This window comes from Anopheles stephensi, chromosome 3 (assembly GCF_013141755.1).
Source record: "Anopheles stephensi strain Indian chromosome 3, UCI_ANSTEP_V1.0, whole genome shotgun sequence".
Lineage (NCBI taxonomy): Eukaryota > Metazoa > Arthropoda > Insecta > Diptera > Culicidae > Anopheles > Anopheles stephensi.
This window is the reverse complement of record NC_050203.1, coordinates 15,458,383-15,482,484: the sequence shown is the minus strand read 5'-3', so window position 1 is coordinate 15,482,484 and position 24,102 is coordinate 15,458,383. Positions and strand designations below refer to the sequence as shown.

At 42.7% G+C, this 24,102-nt stretch overlaps 1 protein-coding gene and 1 non-coding gene across 10 annotated transcripts in view; both read left to right on the top strand.

The window, feature by feature from the left end:
• The window catches only part of LOC118511268 (contactin-associated protein-like 2), a 42,378-nt gene that overhangs the window by 5,264 nt on the left and 13,012 nt on the right, over positions 1–24,102 (top strand). For 6 of the 9 annotated variants that reach the window (XM_036054153.1, XM_036054151.1, XM_036054144.1 and 3 more), the window contains exons 2-7: positions 7,322–7,511; positions 18,831–18,996; positions 19,075–19,248; positions 19,468–19,711; positions 20,947–21,166; positions 23,599–23,734. In XM_036054153.1, coding sequence (XP_035910046.1) covers positions 18,861–18,996; positions 19,075–19,248; positions 19,468–19,711; positions 20,947–21,166; positions 23,599–23,734 — 910 coding nt within the window. In that variant the 5' untranslated portion in view covers positions 7,322–7,511; positions 18,831–18,860. Of the gene's footprint in view, positions 1–6,224; positions 6,354–6,417; positions 6,438–7,306; positions 7,512–18,830; positions 18,997–19,074; positions 19,249–19,467; positions 19,712–20,946; positions 21,167–23,598; positions 23,735–24,102 lie in introns of those variants that run through there. The other 3 variants (XM_036054145.1, XM_036054147.1, XM_036054150.1) reach the window with 3 other exon arrangements.
• On the top strand, positions 16,067–16,185 carry LOC118514895. Its single transcript, XR_004906871.1, has one exon. It is a non-coding gene; the product is annotated as a 5S ribosomal RNA (ribosomal RNA).

The window sequence follows — 24,102 nt, the reverse complement described above, 5'->3', positions numbered from 1 at the left end:
AAAAATCAATTAATTTATGATTTATGATTTCTTCTTTAGAATTATCATTTTGACCCTTACAAATGCCCTAAATATGCAGTCAAAATGAAAGGCCTTCCCACGTGCACTTGAAATACTGACCCGCTTTTAAGCAGTATTCATGTCCAGAAACACTTACGGCGGTAATGTTAGATGCAGATAGTAATCAGCTGATAGCTTGGCAGCCATCGGCACAGTACGCCACCTTCCATCACACGTGATACGGTGTGGCCCGCCAGTCTACGGAGCTTCGACCGGCCGTTTGCGTGCCTACCTTCAGTTCAGTGTGAAACAATTTGCAACGATTTGCAATGCACAGTACCCGATGTTGCTGGCACATGCAAATGAAAGCACATCACGCACACACACACACACGCGCGGTGATGAATCAGATGCAGCGAAGATGTTCAACTTCGGTTGAGCTTGACATGGGATTGGGGATTTACGTTGAGCTCAACCACACATTGAGCTAGCCCCTAATTCAACGCTAAATGGACGACATCGTACAAAACAAAACTGTTCTGGCAGAACCGCCTTTAACGCTATCGCGACGAAAACATCTCCACTCCAAATGTGAAGACCCTGCAGAAGCTAGAAGCCGTGTTCGATAATGTGTCAAAATTGTTTCAGTAAACATGGTCCATCTTCGAGTCCAGCCGTACGTCTTGGGCTGCAAACTGTTTACCGAAGGTTTTAGCCACACCGTTCGAAAGCTTACGAAATCTCACGCTTGCCAGCACACTGCCTGCGATGAATATCGGAACGCAAAACCTCAACGCTGATGCCCCATAGGTGAAGGCACACGACGAATGGCGAATGATGGAACATGGACCGGTCAGCCTAAGCCACTATCGGCAGTGGCTGCTGCAGCGTCCAGCCGTTGCCCGGCTGACGCTGAGATTATTGAATCAAATAACTTCCTTAAGTAACAGCAATTGACTGAATTAGATAAGAGGATACGGTTACAAACAAAGTCCAAAACCGGGTGGATCGTAGCCGAGTATATCAACCCGATCGAAGTGTACGAGATGCAAACGATAATGCTCAGAAGATGGGTGCAACAGCATCGGTGTGCTTTTTTTTTTGGTTTTGTTGCGAAAAACTTCGCTTCATCCGAAAACAAACCAACCCACCCGAAGCGGTAGCGTGGGCTGTGGCTTATGGTTTTGTTTGGCATTTGTTTTGTCTACATCGAAACTTTTTCGCCACCAGCTACATTAATTAGTGCCAGCTCGGTTGTCGAAGACAGGGATTAATTATCGCTTAAAAGCTGGTGCACGAGCTTGGCAAAAGGGTAAATAAAATGTTTCTACCCATTGTGTACATTTGGATGTGAATGACCGGGTCCGGGTTGTGATTCAGCAGGAACGTTGATCTTTTAATTATGTTTGGGGGCATTTGTTTCTTGAGAAGCATCAGAATCAAATATAAAAAAAACACTAAAAAATGTCAAGAGTAGGAATACATCATTTAATAGGATTTTCACAAAGTATTTACAGCTCAAAAGCACATTTTAATTCCTAATCTTACAAACGAGAACACAAAAGCGCATTCTAAATGAGCCATTACATTAAAGAGCAGTTTACGAGCAATTAAACAGCGTACAAGTATTTTAAACAGTAAAGAGGTTCCTAAACTATTTGTATAGAGCTTTTTTCCCACGCTTTTATCATAGATTCTTTGGAAAACATTTATTTAAATCACAAAATAAGTCCGATTTATTTCATCAAGATAGTAAAGAAAGCTCTAGCCTGCTTCAGTTCTCCATTAAGCAGCTTTCAAGCTGCGATGCAGGCCCTTTCTCTTTATTTCTGCTGAAATGTTGCAAGCACCGTCCCTCCATCTAATTCATACCATTGCATCACATTCACAGCTAGCAACTATGTTCTTATTAATTGCTCAGAATCGATTGTTTTCCTTTTGCCACTCCACATGGGCAATGTTTTCCGTACGTAAACCTCGCCCAGCGTGCGCGTGGATTACGTTGCTGTTCCCGTTGGAGCCATGCATGATTTGACAAATGAAAGCAAACAAAGCTAGCTTGCTAATCCGGTCCATTCTCAATTAGCTGCGGTGCTCGTTGGATGTTGTTTTGTAAACATACAACTTTATTACCGTTTATCACACAAACTGGCCCGGGGAGTGTGGTTTGTTTGTTCGGATTGTGTGAGCAAAACAATCACACTCTTAGATGATTGCTTCATGTTTCGAAAAGCGTCGTAGTAATTTCAAATATTTCTTGAAAAAATAAATGTTTCTTGCATCGGGCTGCAATTGATTGCCGTAAAAGTATTGAAACAAAAGCTCCAACTCTCATTATCAGTGACATTCTCACCAGCATTCCTTCTCCGAACAAAGGTCTTCAAAGTTTTTCCTTACGAAGCAATACACTGTCTTAACCTCGTAGCAAAACAAATCATCTTTGCCACAACAATTTAACACAACGGAATAGCAAAAACAAAAAAAAACTCCAGCAAAAGCTCAACCTCATTTTATAGCTTCACGACAAAGCGAACCACCCAGAACGGAACGCTACCGGACGAGTTAAGAGTTTAATCAATTTTATCTTTTAGATTATTTCCAATCAGTTAACCATTCGTTCGCGCAACGAACGAGCCAACGCAAGACCAAACAAGAAATGGTGGAATAGTTTTGTGTTTCTAGTCGTAAAGTTACCACCTCGTTACCTCAACCGTGTGCCAACCGTGTGTACACACGACGGGTACGAATTGGACCCCAACAACTCACAAGAACATCAATGTGCGGGTTTTTCGTAGAAAGTCAGAAACAGTCACCTTTTGTTAGCCGTGGTTTCTTTTTTCTCCCTGAACTTCTAAACTTCTTGCACCTTAATGTAGAACGCAGCAAGGACCCGTTTTTCGTCCATCTTGTTTCTGGTGTACCTTAGAAGACAAGTTTCAACATCCATCGTGTCCGCTTTTTTTGTTTCTGTTTTCCTTCAAACGACAAAACCCTCGATACATTCTCCCTGGCCCGAGAAGGATGGCATTGTTTTGTGCATGGCTTTTTCGTACACAGCTACAGATGCTAAACTCTTCAGCAGCAGCAGCATCATCATCGCCGTACGTCATGCGAGAAACAGTAAAAGTTCAAACGAAACGATCGTAATTAATTTTCTTGGTCCCGGTTGTGTTTGCAACCAGCAGCCTGCGGATAATCGTCTCCTACTTTTTCTGTCTTTGGGCAGAGGCTCGTTTTATTGTGTGCATTGTGTCCTTTCTTGTGCCCTTTCCTTCCACACACACAAGCATCGTCATCAGGATAGGTTGACTGCCGGAAAAAAACGATAAGAAGAGACTCCGGCATTTAGCATAAACTACGGCAGCCTAAAACCCGACCGGCGTACAGCCGTGGCAGAACGTGTCACTAAAAAAGCCAACAGGTCGGCAACTGTGCACCGAAAGTTTTGGGCAACTTTTCACGCGGGTGCATTGGTACTGCTGTTGCTGCGCTGAGCATGGCTTCTGTGCTTCAGCTCTGGCGAGTGAAGATGTGCTTGCAAGACTTCCACCAAGACAATGGCACCACGGTTGAGTTGATAAAGAAGGAAAAACTTGCTGGTACACTGGATGCGGAGTTTTCAGCATCTTTTCTTATGGCTGAAAGTCTTTCCCAGTGTCAAGCAAAATGGATACGGTTCTTTGCTCCGGTCACAGTGCTTTGGCCGGGGTAAAAGATAAAACCCCATTGCTGGCAAGGTGATAACTTCGGGTAGGATTTGGTTTTTTCTTGGCTGAAGTTTTACTATCCGGAGCTGATGACACACGGACGGCAGGTGGTGGTGGTGGCCCGCATTGCCCGGTAAAACAGTTAGAAGATCAAATCGATTGGAAACGATGCAAGTTGCTCGAGGGGGTTTTCTGGGATATCTTAATCATCAATCTATTGTGCTGGGAATGGTACTGCAGATTTTTGGTGGAAATAGAGCATAAATTTACTAAGCTTGGATGCAATCACAGGAGCTAATTGTAAAGAAATAAATTTTACTTTCATTATCCAATAGGTTACTTTGAGAATTATGCTTCAATTTCAATCAACAAATGAAATTCAAAGGAACAGATAACCTAGAACACACAAGAATCTTGTGTCCCAAGGAATCCCTGTTGTAGTTAGGCACCTTCAGAAATATAAGCCTACCATTTCTAGTTTCCTTGGCATGAATTTACCGAGAGGTCGATTCATAAGAGAATTGATTCCCGATCCTTATGTGTGAAAGAACAGCGTCACTGTTCCTAAGCCTTAGGATAGCTTAAGAAAATTCATCCCAAAGCAAATTGAGAAGCCTTAGAGTTCGATACTTTCGTATGGCATCGGCTCACAAAGAACAAATAAGCTTTGAAGATTTTTTGGAGAGATGAGACCACATTCTAGGCTATAATACTGATACTAAGACTATAATAAATCTGACGGTGTATGTGAGGCTTGTGACGCATATCAAGAATCTCTGTACTTTGATTCGACTACCATAACTACGATCATAGACTTCAGTCTTGTGGCGTACATCCGCCCAAATCAATAAGCATTTTGGAACATTATCACTCTTAAAACTTGTTATCGTTTTAGAAGCTTCAATTTCTTATCAGAAATACTACAATTTTCCACCCCAAAATTCTTAGGAAGCCACACACTTGACTATCACCTTATACTTCCATTTGCCAGCCTTCTTACTCACGTTCTAATCATCATTTCTAAGGTCATCTTACCCATTATCACGGTCCGAATGACTAACTCGCGTCCAGCTCACACTCATTTGCGCTGCGTCTACTTACGCGCTCTCAGACGATACTCTGCACTAGTTATATACCTTTACTCAAGTTCATAAAACGTCCGACGCTCTGTAATGTTGATGTTATGTTATCTGATCTTTCCACTTACTTGTTTGCCCAGAATGCACGTACATACCACGTCTCGCAACACCGAACGACCGATGAAAATTGCTTAATTGATGACTAATGTCAACCCGACGTGTGCCGTGTGTTTACGACCGTGCTTTAACACCTCGCCAGCTTAATGCTCATAGCTTCTATAGCGCAGACAATGGCAGTAGAAGCTCGATTAAAAACTGTTAATATAAAATTTCGATTGAAACTGGTTTAATCTACCTGATTAAATTGTAACCCAAAAAGCAAATCGCTTCCAGAATTAGCTTTCCGGTAATGTTTTTCCTAGTCGATCGAAAAGCAGTAGAAAAAGAAAAGAGCCCTCCTCCTTACGGTCCAATTACATCAAACTAGCTCCACGAATTCTGGTAATTGAATTTCCCTTTGAACACATAAAAAGACTCTTTGTGTGTATGTTTTTTGCTTCTGTTATTTTTTTTTTCGACAATTTTCCACAAATACCGTCTTTAGCAAAACCCCGGTTGGTTGGTTCCGTTTTTCCAATTCCAATTACATCCCATTCGACGGTATGTAATCTTTGCCTTTTTGGTACATCGATAGTGGAAACAACGCTCTGGAAGGTGAACCGGACGGAATCAGGTTCGCCTGTCGTATCGTTTGCCTTTTTATTGCATTTCAATTACCGTGCACCGGCGCTTCGGTAAGTTTGGCTGGATTTGTAAAAGAAAATGGCAGGCTTCTATTGGTCATTAGAAACGGAGAGGGAAATTTCTGTTTGTGAGACCTCATTTTCGCTGGACTGCAATGTAAGGATAGTTGGAGATAGCAAAGAATGAAAATCACATTTTGAAATTGCTAATCATGTTCTGTATTTAAAAGTAACTTTTATTACATGAGTTTACACGAAAAACCCCATTTTATAAATTGAAAAACGGATAAAAATACATAAAAATTGCAAAAGAAAAAGCTAAAAGCATTCCTTCCATACTGATCAACTTGGAACGAATCCCATTACTACGATTTTCTACTTAAGCCACCAACACTCAACCAAACTCCTTTCACACAACGGGCTAAATGCGACGTAGTGCGTCACAAAGAGCAGCTCTTTTATAACTTCCAAATCAGTATATCACTGACCGTTTCAAACCCGTCCTGCACGCCAACTCTACCGTTTGCAACCTTAAACCCTAACACTTAAACGTGCGGCCAAGAATCCATCAGAAACCCCCCCATGGTTGGAGGTGATCTTCTCGAAGCATCCGAAAGAGAGCTTCTTACGCGTGATGAGTTTAAATTGAAGTCAGAGCAGCTCATCATTCAATTATCCGTCCGGCCGGGATCGTCTCGCGATCTCGCGGTGTTGCGGCCGGTGTGCGACCGGTCCGGTCTCAGTGTCTGTCGGTCTGTCTGTGTGGTGAATCGCGATCGGAATGTAACCTCGCTCCAGATCGTTGTCTTGCTGAATGCTGACCGGTGCGTGTGAGACAGTGTCGTAGGGTGCAGTGCGCTTAGTGTACCTCTAGTGTGGGGCAGTTGCGATGCTGAGGAAACGATGAGGTGGCTTCGGTAGCAAAGCGAGTGGAGTTTATACTACGGAAAATCATTCTCAACAGTGAAGTGATGCGTTAAAGAATCTGTTAAAATGTGAAGAGGATATGGAAAGAAGAAGCATAACAAAGGAAAGTCATCCTGAGCTGCTAATGGGATGTGATATTAAAGCCAATAAAATCTAGCGTGAATACCCCACCATATCAAGCCAAGGAGAAGCAACTAAAAGGAGTAGCTCCAGCAATCGAACAAGTGATTTGAATTGTGATACTGTGTGGCCCTAAGTGTGTGATACCATCAACAAAGGCAGAGAAAGAGTAAAGGCAATAAAAGCTTTGCATCTTTTATCGTCCTTTTTCCACATCCATTTCCACGAAGCCTGTGGAGGTGAAGTTATAAACGTCAACGGTTGTGCAAAAGTGTCTAGGCAATATAAAACCAAACGAAAACGCAAAAAAATACCCCGACCAGCTCATCTATGCCCGTCCGTGTGACAACTTCACTGGCGCAATAAGTGCCATAAAGCAAGAAACGAGTGTAGCGAGAGGCGGAAAATAGTCTCTCAGTTCCCTTAGCCAACGTCCAGCACCAGTTGAATGACCAGTGCTCACATCCGGTTTTATCGCACAACGACAGTGTGGTTTAGTGTCATCCAGTTAATCAGTGCCGGTGTTGTTGGTGTGTCTGTCTGAACCAACAAGCGAAGGATATGTGTGATTACTGTTCGCCAGGCGACAACAAGAGCACAAACAAGTGTTTGCTCTTTATGTGCTTTGTGTGTGTGTGTGTGTGCATTAATTGATAATATATTTAAAAACCTCACAGCTTTTTGGGTGTTTGGATAAAGTGTTGCTAACAGGAAAGGGGGGGGTCTGTTGCTAATATCTTTGCAGCGATCTACGGTGGATACAATGTGACAAATTACCAACGGCCATCAAAAGCAATCGAGCAGTGAAGCAGTTGTGAACAGTTGTCGTGAATATACTGTCGTGTACAATTCGAACGCTTTAGTAGTGCTGCGTTTAGTAGTACGTTGGCGGTACGTACTAAACATCCGTCGGGAAATTGCATCCAGGATTAAAGGTAAACATTGATCAAGAGGTGGACGAATTTATATGAATTTAGAGGAATTCTCGGAAATGGGTTTAGCTGTATCTGGTGTGTTGTTCCTTGGGAATGCACTATGCACAATTGGTATTAGAATTCTGAAGCTTACTTACAGGAATGTTGGAGAAGCTGCCAAGGATGTGTCAGGAATATTACAACTATTCAACATTGTGCTTTTCACAGTGCTTTGGATAAGTTCTATCGACTTAGTTCTATTGCTAGCTATTTGAATATTGAAATACTTGTGTCTTTTCCCAGGACACACTAAATTGACTGGACTTTAAATTTGGAGCATGCTCTTATGAGACACAAGTTTGGATTTAAAAATATTGAGCGTCAATTCTACCAGGCAAAGGCTTGGGAATTTTGAAGCTGCCTACTAACTGAATTTTGGAGAATTCTCAATTAAGCTCCGTAAAGATAGGTAATAAGTGGGCTTTTTACTTAAATTGGTCCATGCGATAGCGGCACCGAATCCTCACACGGCAGGACCAGGAATTTATTTCCATCCAGACCACTTTCGCAGGACAAAGCATTCAGAACTTATAGTGCCAATGAAGAAGAAGAGCTTTCTAATTACATGCTCTCATGAGGATTTAAGTCTGGTTCACAAATCTTTGATATCTTGTGCGGTGCAGCGTCGGCATCTATTAAGCCAACATTCTAGTCATCTCTCATCGGACCTAGCACGCTTCATCTGTCCATGAGAAGAGCCTTTAAAGTCTTTATTAGATTTCTCATGCCATTATCATTACATGATCTGCCTGCCGGAGCCTGGCCAAGTCTAATTCGCTGCACGATGATGAGATCACCGTACTGCTGGTGGAGCTCATCATTGTATCGACGTACGGGGACAGATATCCTGCTGAACATTTTCATTGTCACAGAGGCGTATAAGACTACTGAACTGAGTGTTGTGATAAAATGAGTGCGGCTTTAAAAACCTTAAACAAATACTGAAACAAAATAAATCTATGGCAATGACAGCATGCTTGCCCGGGATGAAGCAAAATAACAGGGAGGAAATGTCTTGCCAATGTTTGTGAACATATAACCGTCAGCACATGCGATGTTGACAATACGACGTCAAGCCGTCATATTACAAATACAAATAAATAAAAGGCGAAAACTGCCTAAATTATTAAATAAATATTCAAAAAACCATCATTATGAAAAATAATATATCAAAACGCTTGAAGCTTACGCTATCGGATATCTCCTATGTATCCCGATTCCACATCCGCTCGGCTAAGTAGCTTTGAAATCGAACCTCGCTCGCATCATAATGCGATTCGAAAAACATGCAAAACACTACACAAGCCATAGGAATAGCCAAGGGCTGTCCGTTTCCTGGCGGTCACATTCGTTAATATGCATGATTAAGTTTTGCGTGCGGGTTTTACGGCACACACAAAGCACCACTGTCTCGCTCGCTATCAAACGATCCTCGCCCGGCCCAAGGACCTTTGCGGACCGATCCGATCTATATGAAGTTTTCGCTCAGTAACCGATAAATTGGGATTTGTAGTAATTAGTGATCCGGAGAAAGCCTACCCAAAAATTTCACTCCATGCCCAACCGGTTTTCGTCCAGGTGACCAGCCCCAAAACAAGGCTTCACCACACGGTCACGCCACGCAGATGAAGCCTTCCCGGAAAATTTATGAAAATGATACCGGAGTGCGTTTGTTCCGATCCCACAATCGAAACATCGGCGGGGGGGGGGGGGGACACATCGGGTTTTGTTGCATTTGTTGTGCTGGTGAGCCTGGTTGGGTTACAGGATAATATTTTAGAAATTAGAGCCCGCCGACGGGTACGCGGTACACGGGTTGCACGGGTAGCTGTAATTATGCCGATTATACCCCGGCCCCGTCCGAGACTTACAAGCAAAACCGGGCATAATTTATGAAATCCACGCAACACCGGGTCCACCGGGTGTGGTGGGAGATTATCAATTTGTTTTGTGCGCACTCGGCGGACACAGCCACACCGCCCCCACCAACCCGCAAATCCCGACCGTATTTCACCGGATATTTATCGGAATTAATTATTCAACGGGCTCTGCGAATGGATGGGATTCTATATCTCGGTGGGCTCGTGGGCTACCGGTTGAATGGTTGATCAAGCGAACCAATCCACCCATACGCACGGCGTTGCATCCAAATGAGCAATATGGTGACATGGTGTGCTTAGGCGTCCCGAACGTGCCTTCGCCAAAAAAGAGGGGGGTGGGGGACACACCAACCCATGTGTGATGGGGCCCGGTTTATATCGCCCGGCCAAAACCTATAAAGCTTCCCGGAAAAGCTCGATACTTCAGCGAACCGATTTGAATCACCGATAATCATATCAATTAGGCGCAAGTGGCGCACTGGTGGATTGTAAATATTTGCCCACCGGAAAACTAGAGCCAGATTTGCGTACTGAAAAATCGTCACGGTGCTCCGTGACCGTACTGGTACTTGCCGTGAAACTTAATTGCGGGGAAAAGGCGTAATGGAGTCGATTGAATTAGCTTATCGGTAGCAGTATAAATAAAACGGGTTAAAATCGGTCCGAAAGCGAGCTTTCGTTACCGATTTGGATTGCTGTAATTTTCATAAAAAGGGCAATCATAGAGCATTTTTGGCTTATCAATTTTAAAGAAAATTGGCGTTACAGACACTACCCTTAATCTGCTGCAGAAGTTGTCGATACCACTCACGGTCTAGCGTAGTCGTCTGCCGATCTAATATCGCAGCTAGTCTGCTGAGCACTCGTTCCTCCTATGTCACGGGACGATATGTCTTCGAAATATCTTATAACTAAACTTAAGCATTTAGCATCCTAGGTCATATCTTGACAATGAGGTCTTAAAGCTTATCCAAAGGGTTTACCTGTTCGACAGCATAGACCAGGATTAGCATAGCGATCTCCTGAAACTGTTTCAGCTCGCCACCGTCAGGATCCTTAATTCGAGAAAGAATTATTCAAATCTTACCAAACATTTCTTCGAATAGGACGAATTAAGACAAGGTTCCGAAATTGACTTACAGTGACGGAGAATAGAATAAGACCTCCTTACGTTATACATAATTGAGCTTTCCGTAACCGCTCTGTAGGTCATTATGCCAATTTTCAATAAAATGACTTGTTTTTTTAGCAACATTTGATTTAATTTGTTGGAAAAACGATCTTGAATACATAGTCATTTTCAAGAAAAATCGTTTAAAATTAAAAAGCATTAAAATATGTTTAAAAATAAGCCAAAAATAAAATGAAAACTATCAAAAAAGCCCTTTTCAAACAACTTCACGAACAAAAAAATATAACTGTCCCCTTGGCAAATCTGATAACCAATTTATTACGATCACGTCCCGCAAGCACAAGCTTTGTGAAAAGTTTCCACTTTTACGCACCAGCTGGTACGTTGGAAGGAAGCTGATTTTTCAGCAACATTCTTCCCGGACAAGTCACGCAGGCAACGTCTTCGTCTGCTTTAGACAAGCCCGCAGCTACGCGCGGTTTGAATCACGTTGGAAAACATTCCTGATACAAAGCTGTGAGAAGAGAAGAGAAAAAATACATCCCCAAAAGAAATCGACAGCCACGGCAAGACGAGAAAGATCAAGCTCCCGAAATTCATCATTCAGCTACGCCGAAAGGGTTCATCGGGTTGGTAGCACGATCCCCCAAGAAGCGAACCCAAATGGAGGGAATAAATCAATTACAAATATTTATCTTTTCCAACCAACGGAGAGTGTTCACGAGTGTGTGTGTGTGTGTGTGTGTGTGTGTGGCCGGCTAAACAACAGAACCATCAGCAACGGTGTAGAAAAAAGTAAACTCAACTCCGCTTTCAGACAGACAGACTTAAACTGATTTATCTGCTCCACCAATCGCCCCAGTAGTAGTTCCCGGACGCTACAAAAACAAACTAAAACAATGCAACACATGCGATAGAAACATACCGAGCCAAAGGGATCCGCCAGCGCACTTGAGAAGTTTGGCATGTCCGACCCAGCGATGCTGGTATGTGGAGCTGTCCAGATTTGTGCTTGCCACCATTTTTTCCCACCACCCAAAATTCGCCTCCACGATCCGGGCAGTTCGACACAAAGCACGCACTTGTTGTTTGATTGTGTTGAATTGTCGTAATCCAGCGGACCAGCAAAACGAACAAAAAAAAAATACACGATACCACCACCAGCGAATGAAGTAGCAATGGAGCTGTCAAAGTTTTGCGCTAAGGACCAGAATCCCTGGACGGGACCGTCTGGCCCGTCGCAGCAGCCCGACCCGGCAGCACGTGGCTCTTTCAGTCAATTAATGCGCTCGCTTTCACGGACAGGATCGGTGTCAGTCGAGCGGAGAGATAAATAGAAATACAATGCAAGGCGATGGCATTGTTCTCGCGCTGGCATATCACCGTACCGTGTACGTGATGGGTTTATCGAACGTGTGCTTTCGAGGGTTGGCGCCGAAGTTTGATTTCACGCGGGGTATTTCGTTCGTTTTTTTTTTTTTTTTTTTTTTTTTTTGTTGCATTGGTTACTAATATAGCTCTGACCAGCTAAAAACCTGTCACTGTCCAGTTTAACAGTTTGCCAGATTTTGGGTTTTAATTTCCTGCGTACAGTCGGTGTCAGTTACAAATAGCAACATGACAAAAACGCTAATGGGGAAAAATTACTTCCAAATGGCTGCATTCGGACGTACAGTTGAGCTGTTTTAATTAAAAAGCTTTACCATGTTTTCGAAATACATTAGCCAACGGTTGAAGCTTTTAAACATTTTGTGTGCTTAGAACTATTCTTACGACAAAGAATCATAGTATTAAACTTCGTAGCTAGTTTGAAAATTTTATTTTAAATTATCAGTAACTTAACAATCAGTAGACAGGGCCGAGTACTGTGCTAGAAGGAAGGAAGAAAAGGAATAATCAGTAATTTGTGCCTTGATTGGATTTATTCGTTTTGCTCGATAAATCGTGTTTTGTTCGATAAATTTTAAACTGTATGCATTCTACACTTGAAAATAAGGGAAAAATATAGAATTGAAATGCAACACATGTATAAAAAAAATACAAAACTAATGAAAAAACAGTTAAGTAATCAAATAAAAAGATAACAAAAAAGTAAATAAATACATAAATCAGTAAATAAACAATCTAATTGAAAAATAAATGTGTAAATTAATTGGTATTTAAATATATAATTACATAAATAAATGAAGAAATAAAGAAATGAAATTGAATTCATATATCGTATAGACTGATACATAGAATTTGAAAGTCTATTAAGCCATCAGACTTAGTAAGTCAGTATGACCTGCCAAGTCGTTAAGCCAAAAGGAAAAAAAAAATTATTATCTTACTTATTGAACTTATTGAATTAAAACATACATTGAACAAACTGAAATCTGTAAATTTATAAAAAAAATATTGCAATTTCAAATAAACCAAACCTAGTGTAAAGTTTGTTTAACAAAAACAAGATGCTTTAAAATTATATATATATATATATATATATATATATATATATATATATATATATATATATATATATATATATATATACATATTTATACAAAGAAGAGATATAATTTTTTCTAAGACAGTGTCAGGTATGAGGACAATCAATCTACCTAATAAAACAAAACACATCAAGTTATAAGAATCACAATGAAAGACAATTATGGCATGACCTATATCAACCTTTGGAAAATCGATTTGCCAATTGAACGTCTCACAAAACATCAAGCATTAAACAAAAGTTCCAGTTCAATGCAACTCTCATTTCCTTCTCGTGCAGAACCGGCATACAGCACCTTCATTTCTGATAGTAAAGAGCTCCCCAATTTACCGTCTATTATTATGGGTCCAATATAATACCACGTTCTGTGCTCACCATCCGACGATAGCCGCACGAAAAGTTATCTTCTCCGAACTGCACTCGTACACCTGATACGACCGGCTGTGATTTATCGTTCACCGGAGTGTAAATGAACACCGAAATATCAGTGCCGACCAGCCATCCGTTGCTGCAAAAGACGAACCAGGGCCGGCTGGGCTGGACGAAAAACTGAACTGTATTAACGATGCCGATTGATGCAAAATGTATCCATCTGTCCATTGATACCGAGCGCCTCCGTATTATGATCAACTCGTGTCAACGAAATGTCGAGACAGTGCTAGACGGTGCATGAATTTCTATTTAATTTTCTTCCCCACGCCTCCACACTCCCCAAAATGGTCTCCACGGGGTGGCAGTGTCGGAAACATAATCTCATCATCATCATCATCGTCGTCGTCGTTCTCGTTTCTCCGGCATTGTCCGGACAGGAATTGCATTCCGCTTTGTGCAGTGGGAATTCCCTACGCCCGGCACGATGACATTAGACGTGTCACTTTCCATTCTCCCGAACTCGACTTGCACCAGTCAATCGAGTGTCGGGCTGCCGGGCTGCATAATCACATCATCCACCATCCCAGACTCCTAGTGTGTCTGGTGGGTCATTTCAGAAGAATTTAGTGACACTCGCTACCACCGCTGCACGGAGGTTGGAGGCCTGTTTGCAAAACACATCGCCCGCAATGCGGAACCGTATGTAAAGAATACGAATACCTTGGCGGCCATAAATTCTACCATACTTTCCCCTTTAACTGAACCTCACAATGGCAGCTCTACGATGGCCTGGCGGGTTGGTTGGGCCCTCTTATGGAGAAATTTTATACAAAACGCATCCAGGATTCTTAGGCATATCAGTGAGACTAGAGAGAAAAATAGAGAGAGAGAGATAGAGAGAGAGAGGGAACGAGGCCGGACCATACAAAAAATCACACCGAACGCTCCTTAACCTTCCCCAAACTAGGTTATATTGTGTGATGTCTTATCCCGGACAACCCCCGTCAGAACCTAGTCGCTTTGTCCGGTAAAAATCTGTACCATTCACTAGGCACGTAATGGTGCCGGGGTTTGAAATATGCTACCACTTGCATTCCAGTCAGTTGACGTTTCTCGTTTGGTCCAAACACACACCATACACAGAGGAGGAAAATCCGTCCTCCAGCCAAAAAAAAAAAACCCCAACCCCAAATCGGCAAACAGCACAACAAAAGCTGGCAAATATGAACCAGATCGTCGTGTGGTCAGTACGTCGGACGGAACGTGCCATCCATGTTGAAGCTTCCTGTCCCATCCGGTCCGGTCCGTCCGTCCTACGGGCTGACAAACTGACTGACCGGTGCGTCGGGTTTTTGGAGGATGCCGGATGCACTCACAGCTTTTGCCCGTAGGAAGTAAACAACGCCCGACCTTTCGACCATCGGTTTCTGAGTGACTTCTGCGCTGGCTCGAGGTAGTTTTTTTTGTGCGAGCGGTAAATGTGTATGTGTGTCCCTCTCCAGGGTTGAGGTTCGCGTTGGTAGGATAAAATGTATCACTTACAGTGGCTGTCTCCAGTTTCAAAGCCCCGGTCCAGCACGGCATCGGCCGGTAATATAATAATTCAAGTATGATTCAGTTTTGCTGGAGCGTTACGGGAATTGCCCGAGATGCATTCTTATTCGTTGGTTGGGGAAATGGACGTGGTTTGTTTTTGGTATATGCACAATGGAAAAAGCTGTCGGGAGAGGTCTTTCCAAGAATTTTTAGAAAGCTTGTAGCTTGAAAGATAAAATAGAGTAAGAGTAACGTACGATGGTTGACTTAATTATGGATGATAAACTAAGCAGCTGTGCTTTTTCGGGTAGCGAACTAACGGATGGAGGAGATAATAGGAATTTGGGAGTTATATTTTCTTGGTAGTGACGGGTGTAAGCTAATTAACTCTAGGAATAGATAAATATTCTCAGATTTAATTATTTGCTTCCTGCTTTTAAAAAGTTTTATTTATTTATATTTCTAGTAAGACGGCTTGACGCCGTATTAACACATTTAAAAAGTGTTGATAAAATATTATTTGAGTTTTGCAAAGAGAATCTTCTTCACTAGATCTCTTATAAGAATCCTGTCAGCTAGCGACCTCTCTTTCTATGAAGGTTCGTTGTCGAAAGTCTCAAAATGATTCAAATATAGTCACGGGGGGCGATATGTTGCTACTGTAAATTTGGAAAGATTTACACTTATTTTTGGGATTTTTTTGTTACAATTTTAGAGCTTTTTATTCTTTAAAATATGCTGACTTCAGCGGTGAGTTTTATCTATATGTATGAGTCCTACAAAAATTGGATTGATCAGCTCAGAAATAAATGTGAATTTGAAGTAGTATGATAATGTGTAGAATAAGATTAATATCTTCTTCTTCATTGGCTCTACAACCTCGAGAGGTCTCGGCCTGCCATTTCTGGCTTTCTGTGACTTGATTTTACCCGCAGCAAAGTAGTCAGCCCTGCGTACGGGGATGCGGTCTGGGTGGGATTTGAACCCCGGTCCTGCCGTGTAAAGACCGGTGCCGTTACCGCCACGGCCACCCAACCACCCAATTATAGGATAAGATCAATATAGGTCGTTAACTGGAGTACTTTAATAGGATACATATGCACCACTTGTCAACGACCATACCATGTTGAACACACCGGTTCTCGTCCGATCACCGAAGTTAAGCAACATCGAGCATGGCTAGTACTTAGGTGGGTGACCACTTGGGAAAACCATGTGTCGTTGGCATCTTCCCCTTTTTAGAGACGAAAGAGGTCCAAGAGACCCAAAGTCTCTTTAAACTCTACAAACAAACAAACATATGCACCACTTGATGCTTATGTATATAAGCTGAACAGCTGTGAGTCCAAAAATGAAAAAAAAGGCAACATTGGGTGTTGAACTCTTCAAAAATTCCTTTTTTTATTCCACATGAACGGTCTGGTCACATTATACTGGTAGCTCCAAAAATCCTACTTGGAAAAACATTTTTTGCATAAAGTTTTTGAACTCCCAAATGTACCTTTACGTATTGTGTGACTTTGAAAGGTTCAAAAGTTTTTCTAGCTTTTTCTGTACAAGTTCCTTCAAAGTTAATTCTTTAACTTGTTCTTCTTCGTCTTTGTTCTTCTCTATTCCTTGTAGAACTCTTAAATAAACATTTACAAGTTAAAGCACTCTTGAAGAAAATGAAACCAAATGTATTTTTTTACACCAAACTGTCCACCAAAACATGCACCCATACGGGACGAGCAGTTATACATTCGCACGTAAACCCAACTGCTGGCTGACCCCGTTCGCTTATCTTATCGCCACAAACACGTTCTCGCTCCCGTGCCCGCAGTCTCACCCTAGCACGGAGCCGCCGCAGTATTACAGCATCGTAAAAGCAGCTCATTAATGCCCGCCAAAACCACCACCTTTCAGCGCGAGGTGCCACCGCTCGTGGCATTTGTTTGTTCCATCCACAAAACAAAACGAAAAACAACTCTGCTCCCTAAAGCCCTTCCAATGACCACTGCACGCTAATTACCCCCTGTGATTCAAACAGGTTGTGCATTGGAGAGAGAGAAAGAAAAAAAAACTTTTTCGACGAACTTTTTTTTTGTCGGCTTGTTTGGCGTACTCGGCAACCCGGATTTATTCTGTAGCACCACTGGCCGGTGAGTGTTGTGCTTGTAGTTTGATAATCTTTTAACAGGAACCAGGAAAGTTTGCGAGAAAGCAGATCTGGTTGTGGAAATTGCCAACTACCATCCTGTTTTTTTTTTTTTATTGCGGTCCTGGTTTTTGGAAAGCGGATGGAAAGACTAGTGACCGCGTCGGCAAAGTGTTTTCTGAAAATTTGATAATTTTAATAGGAAACAATTAAATACGGGTGTCGTAAATAGTTTGCTTATTCCTCGTAGTATAAACTAAATAGATTGTGGTTCTACTGCGTGTCGATTGAAAGCAAATATTTAAAGGCTAGGCGAGTTTACCGCAGCCCTACTATTGAACGAAAATGAGGACAAAAAGCACATTTTCTCCTAGACAAAGGAATATTGATTTAAGGTTCTAAGCGCCCAGACAAAAGAAAAACAATTGAACCGATTTCACGCTCGTTCCTTCATGCCAACGTTTATCATTATTCCCTATTTCCATTTCCGTGCACGGATAAATCATCGCCGGCGGCGAAGGCAGGTTCATTCAGTACGTCATCCTTATCCTATTTTGTAATCTTTTTCTCACACACTTACACTCACACCCGACCAGTGGAGAGTGGAGTAATGAGCTTTCTTAATAACTGAAGTGGCAGCAGTTATACTTTCACACGCGTCCGCCGTTGATCCTTCAAACGGCTGCTAAAGGAAAATGGGAAGATTTATGAGATTTTCATCTTTTCACTTCACACCATCGTTCGCCATCGTTCAAGGCACGATCGAAGCTCGGTAGATGAGCAGTATGAGTTTGTGTGTGTGTGTCAGTGTATGTTTGTGTCCCGAGTAAAACAGCACAGCGGAATGGTGAGCAAATTATGGTAACATTAGCATGACATTCCTTTTCAACCTCAGGTACTGGGCGCCTCCACTCCACCTGGCGACTAAGGTACTGGGCACCTCCACCGAATGTGATCAGCTGCAATCATGATTTCTTCCTGGCAAGAAAAATGAGCCAGTTTTATTTAAGTCATGCATCAAAATCAGAGACGACGATAGTAAATAAAGGAACAATTGGCCGTACACGAGAGCAATAAAGAACAGGCCTCAATTTTATTTTGAAATTAATTTGATTGAAGTAAATCAATAAGCTTTTGTTTCAGAGCATTTTTCATTCTTAATTGATGAAATGTTTCAGAATTTTAACCAGTAATAAATGAGAGACAAATTATTTTTTTACAGCACGAACAAATATTAACTGTGTCTTCTTTACTGGACTATACGAAGCAACCAGTAATACAGTCATACAGTCACTTTAATTTACATCAAATTATTGTAACATATTAAGTAAAACATAATTAAAAATTGTATACTTACCAGATATAAAAGATTGCTTATAATTTTGTCAAAATATGAAAGCACTAAACGTGCAGCAACAACAGCTTGAAAACGATCAAAATCACTCTATCATTAAATATTCTTCCCGACACACCATAAACATACTCCCATGTCATAAGCTTACACAGCTCCTGCGAAAGCTCCCACCTACACGTGACCGTTATTTTTAACCACCCAAACGGGGAAAAAAACACATCCTAACGTCCCGACCCAAACTGGTGTCGTTCCATCAGCCATAACCGTAATTTGTACCGAGAATTCCTTACTCCAAGCCAACGAAGCAAACGATCGAGCAGTATTTTCTCAACGGTGCCATTTTTTCCCATTTTGCTATTTCTATTTTTCCCAACCTCCCAGAAAGCATCAGCAGCTTGCCCGGGTAAAATAATGACCTATCATGCCGCATCAGTATTGCTTACAATTTACCTCACCTTCACCGGCTGCCCGGTCGCCCAGTTCGGGATCGGACCGTGCGTCCTTGCCATACCGACCAATGCGGAACCACCGAAGGAAATAGTCTACCGTAAGTGTGCAAACTTCCACATTGCGTTCCCGAAGCCTGAAAATGATATATTTTCTTCTGTCCTCTCGGTCTCGCCAGCGAAATGTACCGGACCGGGTGAGCCGGGTCAGTGCCAAACGTTCGACTATCGGTACCGGTTCGAGCAGACGATCAACAACTGTACGCAGTTCATCTGGGGCGGATGCGGTGGCAATCTGCAGAACAATTTCGAAACGTACGAACAGTGCATGCAGCAGTGTGCAAATGAAACACGTGAGTCTAGCGCCGTACCGTGGATTAGGGAATGCCACTAGCGTGTCGGTCGGAAATTATTCGGCTTACTTCAAAGCATGCTCTTACCACAATTGAAGCCTACAACTGATAAGCCAAACGAAATGGCATCACCACCACCACGCACCGTTTGATCGAGAACTTCGAGAAACGGAAGAAGATTCTAATACCGAAATGCCTCTGTACATTTTCCGACAACAGAAACGCCCCAACCGCCCGTCCCGCTGACGACCACCGTCGATCCGGCCTCGTCGAGCGTACGCACCCAGACGCAGGAAGCTTGGTCGCTGCATTCGTCCAGCAGCACGCTGGCCCCGGTACCGGACGAGCTGCGCGGTTCCGAGCTAACGTTCAAGGAGACGGGCTACGAGAAAACGTTCATGTTTGCCAAAAACAACACCTTCATACAGATGGACGGCGAAACCATACAGACCTTTCAGCTCCGGTAAGGCATTACGGTTGATTGGTGGGTTTTGCAAACGGTGTACACCCCCTTCTCCGGCAGGATTACTTTATTGAGTGTTGTAGTGGGAAATGTGTGAGAGCGGAACAATTTCTTTATTGATTTCCTCGGCTGGAAAGCGATTTGTGTGGATTGTTCTGTGATAGCGAAATTAAGCTGCAGATAACACAGTTTAATTAAAAAGGATAGTAGTAAGCTTCTAACGATGAAATACTAAGGTGTTCCATATTAATTCGTTTCCTTTGCTGGATTGGTGCTTAGAATTGTTGGCTTTTAGGCTAAATTATTCATAGAGCTATTTACGAACATGAAACTCCTAAATTTATGCAATTTGATGGACATCTTTCAGGTTCAGTTTTTGGCCTTTTCCAATAGAAATTGAAATAAGTTTGTGTGTAAAAAAGAATACTTCTCTTCCAGTAAGCAAGGCCTTCTGTTGATCATTGCATACATTTAGGCTTAACTATTTCTTGAGCTCGTTCCACTATGCAAATCAAACTCTTACGATATAGCAATCTGCTACCAAAAAGTACCATAACAGATATGGATAAAGCATGGACTTGTGCTGCGCATTGCCTACTTTTAGGCTAAATGATTCCACACACTGATTTAAACAGGCTCCTAAATTTATGCAATCTACAAGCTGTACGGTTTAGTGTGCCTGTATTCTTGTTAAGCATTGCATACTTTTAGGCAGTATTATTCACCATGAACACACCCTAATACATGTCTGCCTTTATTTACATTAATCTAGCTACATAATTTGTTTTTAATTTATAATTGAAGCAACTCTTGTAGCACCTGTTACGGATATGCAAATCTCTGCCATCATGTCTTCCCCAAACCTTCCCTAAATTCCAACACTTTTCAGTTTGTTTTGTGTTCTGTTTTTTTCGCTTGCACTCCATCCATCGGATGAGGCATCGCACAAGCCGTCACACAGTACGGTACGGAAAGAGCATCATCCCTACTTGAGCACATTGCTTCTGGCATTAGCTTACCTTCGCTAAGCTTCCTCACTCACTCACAAGCTGCCAAGCGGGAAATTACAAACGAAAAAAAAAGGGAAAACGATCAAGTAACACAAAAGTGAGACCAAGGCAAATCCTTTCCCGCCTTCAGCCTTTCTCCCTCTCCACCATTCTTACCCATATCTCTTGTACACTTATGCTGTGCTTAATTAATTTTTCTCCCATCATCCTTTCCCGCCCTGCTAGACTTTGCCGTGAGATATCGTTCCAGTTTCGGACGCGCCTGCCGCACGGGCTGCTCGTGTATCACAACGTCAAGACGCCCGCCGGTGTGAAGCTCGACCCGTACGCGCTGTACGTGATAGTGGAGAAGGGTCAGCTGAAGGTGGTGCACGTGTTCGGCAACCATTCGACCAGCGTCACCGTTGGCGAGGGTCTTAACCGGGACGAGTGGCACAGTGTCATGGTAAGCGTGGGCCACTCCACCGGAGTCTAGGTTTTTGGCCCACAAAAATATAACTACCTCCCCATCATACAACTGCTTCATCATCATCATCATTGAGATAGTCATCGTTCATACGTTGACGGTAGCCTAAGAGAGCAGCCAGAAGCATGAAACAAATTTGAAGCACAATGTCCCAACCTCCCGACTCTTTGATCCCAATCCCAAAGCAGGCTCCCAGGCAACTGACAGTGAGTCAACAGTAAGTAGGACTCCCGATAACGTCCGTACCGAAGATCCCTATCTAATCCTCACAAAAAAAGCGCTCTTGTCTGTTATCTGCTATGCTGCTTTCTTTCGTGAAGCGAGTTGTTCCTTGTTAGTTCGCAAAATTTAGCAACCTACTTCGGGGATCGGGGGGGGGGGGGGGGGGGAAACATTCCCAACGAGCACGAACCTATCGGAAGTACACTCGATATGGTTCGCTTCCGAATAGGATGAGTACCAGTATTATCTGGTCGTGTGCTTTCTCCTTTGCTCTGTTTTGTGTGTCTAGTAGCTACAAGAAACGATAGCAGATCCATCATGCAGGATTCAGGATGCGGATCCTTTTATGTGAGAGGAAAATGTGTAATTTGTATTACTAACATACATCATCGCCATCATCATCAACATCAGGTAGGATCACTAACGAGGTGGAACTGAGCTTCAAAACGGACGGAGGAACAATAATTTCCTTGCCCCAGTCCGCTAGTCTACCGCTACCACCTAGTCTTGACGCACCTGTGAGGAAATGTGGTTTTAATTGGTCTCTGTTACCGTCAAGGTACTACGATTACTATTAAAAGGCTGTTGAATTTATAAGAAGAACCCGAAGCAAGCCTGCTGCTTTTAGGCAGGTCTGTCTGTCAGTTAGTCTTGGGGTAAGATAAGATTTTTAAAAACAGTGTGTCAATTTGATAGCAAATTAAAATCACCTATCATATGCCACTTATGTACCTTCCGATTTCACCCAAATACCCTTTGGATCTAAATTCTCCCAAACTCCCAGACAAGGTTACCAGGTTCGAGAACCTCTTTCTACCCCAAAAAAAATACCAAAAACCCACACTGACACTGAAAGGTGATAATTAAATTCCGGTTTAGTGGCAGCCTGTCATCCGGGCAGGTTCATCGTTGTGGCTTTGCGTATACTAGCGTTCGTACGAGCATTTGCGAGACCACACTTTCCTCGTGCTAGGGTGTGTGCTTGAATCCTCCCCGAGGGGATGAAACCCGGCAAACCGGGGTCCGTTTGTTTGCCTACCGCTTTGAAGGTGACGAGAAAAATACATCTCCAGACATCCCAGATCCCGGCAGGTTTTTTTTTCTCCGCCTTTATTCTACAACTCGTCAGCCTCCCCATACCTTATCATTCATCCATCACGCGGGCGGGAAAGTTGTTTGCCTGTTTACCGGGCCACCTATTATGCTTTTGTGCCAACCTACGTACCTACGAGGGATAGGAAAAAAAATCCAACCCCCCCTTTCTATTCCGGGAAGGACTTTAACCGTACGCGGAACGCATCCTTTCAGTTTCACTTGAGACAGACGCTTTATTGAAACAAGCGTACAAGTGTGCCCACTACGGTGGGAGAGTGTGTGTTTGTGAAATATTGAAAGGTGCAGAAATTGAATAGAAATACGTAAAACAAAAATAGAGAGAGAAACACGAGGGAAGAAAAAAAACACAACACCAGTAGGGGATGGAAAAGTTAGAACGGTAACAAAAATAACATAAGCTGTAGAAGGTTTGAATGTACCCTTGAACTTCTGGGAAGCGGCATTTCGCATCATGAATGATGATAGGAAAATAGGCACGCAAAGAAAAAAGATAATTAAAAGCTATTCATAAGATTGTAAAGAGGTAATTTTGTTGTGTAAATGCTGTGCGACTGGTAGGCTGCTTACTGTGATTGCATACCTTCTAAGGTTTGGATTAGATAGAAAGCGCCCAACAGTATGCAATCCACCAAACAGGATCTTCATTATTTATTTTAAACGTTACATTTTGTCGTCAATTTTCATTCAAACGTACCATAATGTTGGATCGATTGTAAAGCATTAACTTGTCATTAACGATTCTCACTAACCGGTGCTCTCAATTCAATTACTGTACACGAGGCTCATGCAACTGTTTCCCCCAAATAGAAAAAAACTCCTCCCATTCTTGATCGGCAACTAATGACACCATAATGATAACGGACCAACGCCTTCCAGTAAGGCTGCTTTCTCCGCGCCCGAAAAACCTCAATCAAATCAACATCATCAGCATCCAAAACCTAGCATCCTCTAGCAGTAGTCTAGGGTCTCGTAATTAGTCTGCCGCGAGTTGCTGCCATCTTGCTGCCTTTTTTTGTTTTGTTTAGTCGCTCCCCCCTTCACTCTCTCACCTTTCGCCCGTTTTTTTTCACCAGGTGCGGATCGATGTGCACGGTGCCCGGCTGATAGCACGCGTCGACAACAACAAGGAGGAGGTGTACCTAAAGGGATTAAATCACGAAACCAATTACGGCGTATCCATCAATCTGATGTCGGTGGTGCTGGTTGGCGGTGAGTATGAGCGCCGGCAAACGACGTTATGACTGCCGTTTCCTTTCAAAGTCACTCCAAATAACTGCGTCACATCGGTGCTGTCTTCCGAAACGGGGGAAATTGGGAAAGGAGATGGGTGGCCAGCGAGGGATGGTTGGGTTGAATCTGACAGGTTCTCTAAAACCGCGAAACCGATCGTTAAGGCATATCGTCAAGCATGAAAGTTTTTGCTTCGGCTTACTCAGGCCGGATCCACACTGACAGGGCTGTACAGGGCTTTGACGGACGGACGTGTATGAGATATGAGTTTTAGCATTATTTGCGTTGCGGATGCATACCGTTCGTTAAATCAGCTTGTTAAAGTAGCTTTCAATCCACACACACAC